We start from the raw sequence: 10577 nt of genomic DNA on the forward strand, positions 1-10577 counted from the left end.
AAAGAAAAAAAAAGACCCCGTGTATATCTATGCCAGAACTCAATTTTCATTCGATAAATTTGCAATTTAATGGCTCGAATCGTCGTCGTCGTCGTCGTCGGTTTCTATCCGCTGGTTCGACCAATGGGAAAGAAAAGAAATAAGAAACTAAGAAAAGAAAAAAGAAAATAAATGTTGAAAGGAAAACAAAAATTACACGCGTACTCGGGCAAACATACGGGAAAAAAAAGAAAAGAAATATAAATATGTATTCTCTTCTCTAGAATGGCATATCATATTTTATACGTTACTAGGTTTTTACTTTACGCGAGAACGAGAGAGAGAGAGAGAGAGAGAGAGAACGTGGAAAAAAGAAAAAAAAAGATTCCAGAACGTACATTTATTTTCTAGTCCTCAAATTTTTACTATTCACTTTTTTCTCTCTTTTTTATTCCAATTTTTTTGAATGGTTCGTGCGACGAACATAGAAAACATTAATATTTTCTCAGCTATAGTATTTATAATACTATTAACATACGTCCACAATTTGTCGCGTCCTTAATATCTAATTACAGAATAATAATAATAAATAAAATAAAAATAATAAATATAACACAAATACTTTAATCTCGAATTCGAAAATCCTCTAATGATAAATCATATTTCGAATTATATTTATCTCTGAATTAAATTATATTATATAACATGATGCATGTGTAAATAAACGCATACGCATATACCATTGTGTGTAACTTAAATCAATAAACAGTGTTATATATAATAAATATTTTAATTAAATATAATATATACATACCTATATATATATATATATATACATATATATATATATATATGTTTTATCATTCATATATATATACGTGTCAACGTTCTGAATTTATTATGTGTATGAGTAATCAGCGTGTATATTTATGTATTATTTAGAACATAAACGTATGTATACGTTATGCAATGCGAAATAGTTCACATAATGCAAATTTAACATTATCGGTGGCTCTCTCATTCATCTCTGCGAATATTTAAACACGTTTAGATATGTTATATGTTATATATAAGTATGTTTAAATTAAGGGGGTCGAAATTACAACTCTGTACACAATGGAAAAATTAATATCAAAGTTTGTACAAATACCATAATCATTTCTACACGAGTCCCTAATCAAATAATGTACAAAATTGCGTAAATTCATTCTTTAATATCTAATGTAAAGTCGTTTCATCGTATATTTAAGATTATATATTTTCGATATTCCCCAGCACCGGCGATTTTACAAATCAAAAAAATATTATTTTCTTCTTCGATCAATTTTGTTTGTATTCTCTTCTATATCTAATTAAAATTATTTTCCTCGTTCTATTTTATTTAATACATAATTACGATACGTAATACGAATTATATGTTATGTGTATCTACTGTCGGTAAGAAAGAAATCTGATAATATACTTGATTGATAAAATCTTATCTTCGATCGATAAATGTATCAGAAAGAGAATCTACCTTATTGACATTATTAACGTTTCCGACTTTACCGACATGCAATCGGTAATTAAAATTATAAAAGCGATAACGCTGTACATATCCTTTTAGAGTGTTAAGGAAAAAAAAAGAAAAATAAATAAATAAATTTTAAAATCTCACAAGAGCAAAATGAGATATCAAATATTGTTAAATGTATATCAAAAAACGTTTGTCATTCTGATAATGTTTTAACGTTATAAATATACCATAAAAAAGAAAAAAAAAAAATTCTACATATTACGTTTAAACGCGCAATATGATTATTCATTTCGCATCTATTACATTTAAAAAATCTCATCAACGCGGTGTGTAACAATTTCCAGCTGACTATATCGAATCACGTCATTACGTTAAATGAATCTCAGTTAATCTAAAAAAAACGGGGGTTATTTTTATCAATGATGATCAGGTCTCCCGAAAGGACCCGCGAAAAACGTGGTATAACGTTGACGTAAATCCGAATTCGACGAAAAAGGTTAACAAAGTTGGCTCGGGGAGGGGAGTAAAGGATAAAAAAGGGGGTTGAACAATAGGGGTTAGCCAGGAAAGTTAGGAAAGTGAGGTCAAAGAGCGCAAGTCTCAGGTTCCGTACCGCGTCGTTTATGAGCGGAACGTGGAGCAAGTTGTGTAAGGTGGACGGAGTCACGCGAACTTTATCATTCTGCAGTGTAGCTTCGCAGTAACAAAAGGAAAAACCTCTGCGAAAAAAATAATACCTCTTTGAAATTTATCGAAGTTAAATATTTAAAAAGAAAAATAAAAGGGGAGAGGATTTAATAAACTCTTTATTTTCATTTGTTCAAAAAGAAAATTCATTTGTTCAAAATGAGAGGTCCTTGTTTAATCCTATTAATTTTCATTCAACGCGTCGTTTACATCTGCATCCTTCTCGATAGGATTTCCTTCAGTTATAGTCAAAATACTTACGCACGACAAGGATTGGCTCGTGATCCACCCACTGTCAGGATACCTAATCAAGGAATACTTGCTGGCAAAGAGGTACTACTTTATTATTATTATTATTTTTATTATTATTGTATTTCTTTTCGTTTTGTAATAATTTAGTTAATAAAAAATTGTCTTAAAGCTGGATTTATTAAACATTTGTTATTCCAATCACTATCATGGAATATTTTCTCTTCAATACAGCATTGTAACTTATTTCATCCGACTTGTTTCTTTACTGAAATATAAATAAGTTATATTTTAATGTATTCGAATAATATATTTTGTTCCGATATTAATCACAAATCTCCATCATCGGTAAACTTCAATATTTCTTATCTCCCAGATTAATTTATTTAAAAAGAAACAACAAAAAAAGGAAAGAGCTTTTAATGTTACGAAACTGGTCAACTAACTGCGCGATTCGTGTATTCCAATTTGAAATTCATTTTCCGTTTGAAAGTTTAACCAAAGTGTTTTCAGGTAAAATATCCTCACTCTCTTTATATAAAGGACCGATTTTAAATTTACATTTAAATAGGAACACGTGCGAACATTTTATGTTATTTGAAAATTGATGAAATGGGTATTCCTCTTTTTTCCACATATTTATTTCCAAATCGTTCCATTTCTCTTTACAAATAAATGAAGAAATGTTTTTCCTGTCGAAAGTTATCCTTTCAGATCCTAACCATAATCGTTTATAAACAATATTCCTAGTTTTCTTATATAGTGGAACCAGAAACAATTCCCCTATTTCATTCTTCAATTCTTTTCATACTTAGAATTTCGACGCAAAAGCTTGACTAATGTTCAAATCTATATACGTGTATGTGAGTGTACATGTGTGTATCAGTGTGTAGATTCGCGAAGATAGACGATGAGTCAGAAAAACGATGATACTTTTAACGATGATACATATTGGAAAGAATGTAATTGATGAATAAAAAAAGAAGTTAAATTTTATACGCGAAATAATTATTCACAATTTTCTAAAGATCATTGATGCGAAATTTAAATACAAAATTAACGAATACGCAAATTCAAATTGAATCGCGAGTAGGAGTCGCATAATCGAGACTGGCATCTGAATTTTAACTTTGCGATTATTTTCTTCCCCAGTTGTCAACTAAAAATATTTTTTTCTTTATAATCTTTTGGCCTAACTTTTATATTGCTTCGATTTTATGTATTATTCACCTTTTTATGGTTTTGTGAAAGGTCCGTTCCATTTACAATTTATTTATCACATCTTTACAATTACCCGAACATATAATTTATTTTCTATCTATATTTTTTTTTGAGAAATCATAATTATTAGAACATATATATATGGGCTATGACATAGATTTTTGTTGAATTTAAAGAAAAAAGAAAAGAAAAAGTAACATATCCTCGATAAAGGTGAACAAGAAAACACGTGAAATTTTATTTTTATATCATCGTCGTAAAAATAAAAGTAAAAAAGAAAAAAAGAAAGAAAAAAAGAAAAATAAAGGGAAAGTAATCTAACGAAACGATATGGTGTTGATCTTAATTCATTCAGGTGATCATAGGTAGAGGTCAAAAGGTGATACAATATCTTGGCATACCTTATGCTCAACCTCCAATAGGACAATTACGTTTTTCCTTACCAGTAACGGATCCTCTTCCATCCTGGAACGGAATACGAAACGCCAGTGAATATGGTCCATCATGTCAGCAAGTATCAAATCGTTTGAAACTGCATGAGAAGCTTTATGCACGATTACTACCACCTGACCAACCTGATCCTGGTATGAGCGAGGATTGTTTGTTTCTAAACATTTTCTTACCCGATGGTAAGTTCCATTACATTATTCATTTCGAATTATCATTACTTATATTTAAAAACAAAAATTATAATAAAATAAATAAACGATAACGAGTGTCATATTATCGAAGAAAAATATAATATTGGAATTTTGTAGTATCCCGTGAAGAAAAATATATTTAATATATAAATATTATATTATATATAAATTTAATAATAAATATATTTAATAAAATTATATCGGATAAAGAAAGTTATATTGCAACGTATTATGCATGAACAAAATATTTTTCAAATATAAATCCTAATTGATATTCCACACGATTAACAAACAATATATATATTAACGTTGAAATGTAAATTAATTAGTAAAAGAGGATATTACTTTTCGATAATTCCTAATAAGTAATAATTAATAATACAAAATTCGGGAGTTGATTAATATTTAATTATTCTAATGCATATAAACATAATTTGTTTAAAATACTTATTCGATGTTAATAACGCGCCTATTAAAAATTAACAAAAAGAAATAAAATATTCGATTGTATATTTAAGGATTAAATCTAATTATTCTAAATTAATACATATATATATATTAAAAAGTACAAATAAAATTCGAAATATCAATGACTTATTTTTACATTAAGCAAAACTGATCAAAATTTCGTTTTAAAACAAAATATAAAACAAGGGAAAAAATGTAATGATTAATAATTCTAAATAAAAAAAAAATAAAAATTCGCGACGAATGAAATTCCATGCGTGCAAGAACGCAATTAAAAATCATTGTCGAACAAAAATCTGTGACGTAAGGAGTATATTTAAAAACTCACATCAGTTTCATTTATCGCTATATCTACAATATTTCTTTCTCGTTCTCTCTTTCTCTCTCTCTCTCTCTCACTCTCATACATACTATATATAAGTACAATATCGGATGATAGTAATAGTTTAGTCGATCATGGATAAAACGATTCACATTCGTGAGTCATCATTATATTTTCTTCTATATTCTCAATGCGGTATGTATATCTATTGTATCAACGAATAAGATTACTTTTAAAGACGATTCAGGGACAAGAATATTTAACCTTGATTCATCAGAGCCAAGGCCAATTTATTATACAATTTTTTTTCAAACGGGACACGACGTAGAAAAAGAAAATAAAAAGGATCAATTAATGGAAGTAACCTTTTCTAACTTCCTTTTTTTCTCGTTCTTTTTATATAATTATTATTATTATCATTATTATATTCCGTAGAGCATAATATATGTTATTTAAATGTACATATATAACAGTTCTTCTCTTCGCATAAATATTTATAATTCTATTTAATTAATATTATAATTTAAGGGGGGAATAAAAAATACAATTAACTTTTAGAAATGTTAATAATTCTTGCAAATACTAACGAGGATTAAATTTAAAAATATAATATATTAATTACGACAGTATATGACTTATATATTAAATTATTGTAAAAAAAAAAAACAAAGAATTATTTTATATTTCGTTCAATGTTAAGAATTAATTTATATTATCAAAAAAAAATCATAAGACATATATTTCCAATATTGTCGACTACCGATTAAATCCACTGTCATAATTATTGACAGATATAAAACATTACAAAAACAAAAAAACAAACACTACATTATTGATTCCCCATTATAAAACAAATAATAATAAAATACAATTATCCCCTAATGGAATTTTTTTTTACTTACAATAAGTTCTTGCTGTCATAATTTTTCTGTCATGAATAAAAATGAAAAAGTAAAGAAAAATTCGATTAGATCAAGAAGATTTTTGTAAGATACTATGCGCTAACTATGATCTGTTTCGATCGTTTGCTGGTGAACGCGACAAATGATATGAAAGTTGTAGGAAAATCACGGTAAGACACAAAGCTTTTCCCTCTCCCTCTCCCTCTCTCTCTCTCTCTCTCTCTCTCTGTTTATGTGTATGTGTCTGTATATTTCTTCAATGTTTCTCTTTCTTTAGACGATGAATGTCGATCGATACATACGAGTATAAACTGGCAACACGCGATCTCCTTTAAGGGTCGCTAGAGATGTCGACATACGATACGAAAGGAGCGAGTCACGAAAGTTTCTTCTCTTTCCCTTTATTTTCTTCGAGCCCTTCTTCTTCTTCTTCTTCTTCTTCCTCTTACATGCCCTCTCTCTTGGTTTCTTACGATAACGTCACGTCAAAACGTCTTTTGCTTAACCCACCAACCAAGCTTTTCCTCTTACCACCCTCATACGAAATTTTCCTATTTCTTTCTTTCTTTCTTTTTTTCTTTCTTTATTTATTTATTTATTTCTTTTATTTCTTCTTCTACTTCTACTTCTTTTTATTCGCGTGTCTTCTTTTCTTTTTTTTTTCCTTATGTTCAAAAATTAAATCAAGTTCAAGTTCGATCAATCTAAAACAGGCTTCTTTTTTTTCCTATTTTTTTTTTCTTTTTTATCAACTCCGATATCACCTTTGATTAATACAAAACGTTCATATTTGTTCAATCATTTTATACACACTTATTTATATTAGAGTTGTCGTATTATTATTTTTCTTAATTTTTTTTATTTTATTTTATTTTATTTTATTTTATTTTATTTTATTCGATCAATACTGCAACACCGAAATAAAATGATATTTTAATAGTCATCTCTTAGAATTTCTATATAGTTTTATTTTAATACTTTTGTTTTTGTTTTTTTTTTCTTTTTTTTAATAATTAAATAGCACAGAGATATTTGTAACACTTTTAAAAAATTCAATTTATTATTTTTGTATCGATATTTTTTTATTCTGTGCGGTTAACAATGCGAAACAATATTTTTATGTCGACCACGAGAAATTGTTTTTATTCTTTTTTTTTTATTACTTTTTTCTAGCGGTTGAAGATGTTCGACATAGATTTTTTCGATAAAATATTGTTCTATTAAAAGAAATATATTTAAAATGTTAATTATATATTACTTAAATATAATCAAAATGTGTAATGCATTATGCACTTATGAATATTATTCGATAATAGCGACAACTCTTATTTATATATACGTGTGTATATATATATGTATATTAATTATCAATTATTTGTATAATATAAATATGAATTATTTGTTTTTCTTTTTAACTTATTTTATTAATCTATATATAACGATTTTGGCAAAAACGCTTTTGTTGAAACACTTTATGTGGACCATTTTGTATAAGTATTATCAATATCCATAATACTACAAAATTTCTTTTACAACTATATAATGACGATAATTATAATTAATATTATTAATTATTAATACAATTATTATCAATATTATTATTATTATTATTATTATTATTACTACTACCATTAATTTTTTATAATATTTACAATCCTCAAAAGTTAAATATACATTAACGCGTAGGGGAATGGAAAATGGTGTAGGTAAAAAATTCGTTAGATCATTTTTATTATTCGAAAATATTTGAACCACCACCCCTCCCCTTCATTCAATTAGTTGACTCGAAAGTGAACGAATCAGTCGAGATTAGGATCGTTCTATTAAACTTAACGACGACGACGACGACGACAACTACGACGACTATGCAGATAAACGAAACAAAATAAAAAACAAAAAACATTAACAAAAGAAAAGAAGAAAATTATGATCGATTGTTTTCGATCGGAAGAACAGAAGGGGTTAGCAGGGATGATAGGGGTGGGGTGGGGGCGGTGTAATGGGTAGTATTTAAAAAGAAATTCGTGACGCAAACTTCCGGATAGTGTCAAGGTTGGGTCAAAAGAAATTCAGGACGTTGCACGAGGAGGACTCATTAGATTGTACGATATTCAAACAGGGTCCATGCGCAGAATGGAATTGGAACGTATGTTCTTATCATCAACAAGCACGCGCCGCCATTGCGACGCCAATTATCATTGGAAAGAGAAAGAGAGTTCATTTTCCTTTAATCAGTAAAACTGTGTGTTATTTAACCGACATATTATACACGTATACAATCAAATACTTCATTTCAATACTGTTGACGTATATATACTCGTCGTGTTAAATAAAAAATAATCAAACATTTACTATAAGAAAAATAAAAATTCCAAATTTTAATAAGAAATATTCAAAATGTCATTTTTTAATATGTATTCGTCGTGTTAAATAAAAATTTAACATTTACTATACAAAAGAAAATAAAAACTCTAAATTTTAATAAGAAGTATTAAAAATTTCATTTGTTGATACGTATTCGTCGTGTAAAATAAAAAATTCGAAAATAGTCGTAATTCGTAAAAGTAATAATTATAAAATATTCGATATTATAAGTGTAATAATAATTAATTCGGTGTCTTGATATTAATTATGCATCTCGTGAAGGAATTTTTCCAAAACTAAATTCCGCAGTAAAATTATTCCGACACTTTTTACTTTCTTATAAATATATGTGGTCAATAAATTTCCACGATAATACGATAGTACATTTTTTTTTTTTAGGTTTTTCTGAAACAACCAAATTAGCCTGACACTGTTACTTTCATTCTCATCGTCATCATCATCATAATCATCATCATTGTTTGATTGTTTAATCTGATCACTTTTATTCACATACCATTTTATATTATTTTGTTTCATTTTTTTATATCTTAATAATCCTCCTTGGCGTGTCCCAGTGTAATATCCAGGAAGATTAATATTTTCTTTTTTTAAATCCAAACGATTACGAAAAATAAACGTAAGTACAAACTGAAATTAGAAAGAAGTTTCTTTTTTTAATAATCGTTACGTGATTCGAAGTAATATCAAACAAAGTTTGTAGATCATTTGTTCCCTTACAATTGTGACACACTTTCCGCGTAAATAATATCTAAAGAAAAATAATAATAACATTAGCTTGAAAATGATTAACAAATTTCGCAGAAGAACTGTTTTATCGAGCCTTGTTTAATCTTTGTAAAAACTGTTTCATTTCTTTCATAATTTTTCATTCACATGTTTCGAGGTAATTTCGAAAAAGTTCATGCATTTTCCAGGATGATCGCGAATTATCTGAACAATAATAATAATAATAATAATGATAATCTTAAATTAGAAAGAGTCAATTTATCATCCTTATTTAATCTTTTCATTTATTATATTTTGTTCATTATTAATAATCTTAGTCCCGTGAGTAAAAGTAATTCCCAAATATTTCATATATGACGATCAACCAAATGTTTGATGTAATTGTTAAAATTTATTATACCACAATGACCTAATAATTTTAAAAATTATAATACCAAGAAAAGTATACAGTTTCTGGATTCGTAAAAATAATACAAAATCTACCAAATTATTTATATCTTTCCACGAATGATCGTATCTAATTAAAGAAAAAAAACTCATATACGTATAATAAAAAGAAAGAATAAAATAAAAAATAAAATAAAAATTACTATTTATTAAAAACATTATATTTTATAATTATTATTTAAATTAATAATTAAAAAAATAATAATAATAATCGTAATAAATGTTGGTCAACTTTGATACGATTTTATGGATACGTGTAATTTATCATTTTCGTGTACATTCAACCGAAAGAGAAAATAAATTAACGTAGATAAGAGAAAGACGAAATAAATCACGATGTGTTTTTTTTCCCTGTCTCTCTTTCTCTCTCTCTCTCTCTTTCTTCTTGTCTCGTTGTAATAATTATGAAATTTATGCAGCCAAACCACGTCCAACCGAAGGATGGCCAGTAATGGTTTGGTTTCACAGTGGTGACTTTAATACAGGAACTTCGAAAATTTGGGACGCTTCAATTTTCGTCATGAAACAAAAGGTCAGAATAATTCTCATTAGAATATATTATTCATTTTGGATAGTATTATTTACCGATCAATTAATCATCATCATCTTTTCAAGTACGTTCCTTTAAAATCGTAGTTTCAAATAAAACGGGTCGGTAGATTTTAACCTCTGTCATAAGTGAACACGAAATTCTACTATTCGACTTATCAGCACGATCGATCGTCAAAACTATTCGTGCAAATGAAAGATAATCAAATGATTAAAACTTGATTATTCTACACGTACAAATGAATAATATAATAGTAATTAATAAATAAAAAATATATGAGGGGGGAGCAGTCTTTGATTCGATAAAAATAATTAAATTAAAGCAAATTGTTCATTCTGTTTTCTTGTTTTCCACGACGATCGTATCTGATTAAAAAAAAAAAAAGATGAAATGATCGATACAGTCAGGGATTATATAACTTATTCGATATCTGTATAAAAAAAAAAAAAATAATAAATAAATAAGAAATGAAATATAGAGTAAA

The 10577-nt window shown here is 27.3% G+C and overlaps 1 protein-coding gene across 1 annotated transcript in view; it reads left to right on the top strand.

Annotated features, from left to right (window-relative positions):
- The first annotated feature begins 1366 nt into the window (after positions 1–1366).
- Positions 1367–10577, top strand: part of LOC122520214 (acetylcholinesterase-like) — a 10621-nt gene continuing 1410 nt past the window's right edge. The window contains exons 1-3 of the mRNA XM_043640270.1: positions 1367–2515; positions 4008–4281; positions 9963–10075. Coding sequence (XP_043496205.1) covers positions 2342–2515; positions 4008–4281; positions 9963–10075 — 561 coding nt within the window. The 5' untranslated portion in view covers positions 1367–2341. The remainder of the gene's footprint in view (positions 2516–4007; positions 4282–9962; positions 10076–10577) is intronic.

The sequence above is a fragment of the Polistes fuscatus genome, unplaced genomic scaffold (genome assembly GCF_010416935.1).
Source record: "Polistes fuscatus isolate 324 unplaced genomic scaffold, CU_Pfus_HIC Scaffold3, whole genome shotgun sequence".
NCBI lineage: Eukaryota > Metazoa > Arthropoda > Insecta > Hymenoptera > Vespidae > Polistes > Polistes fuscatus.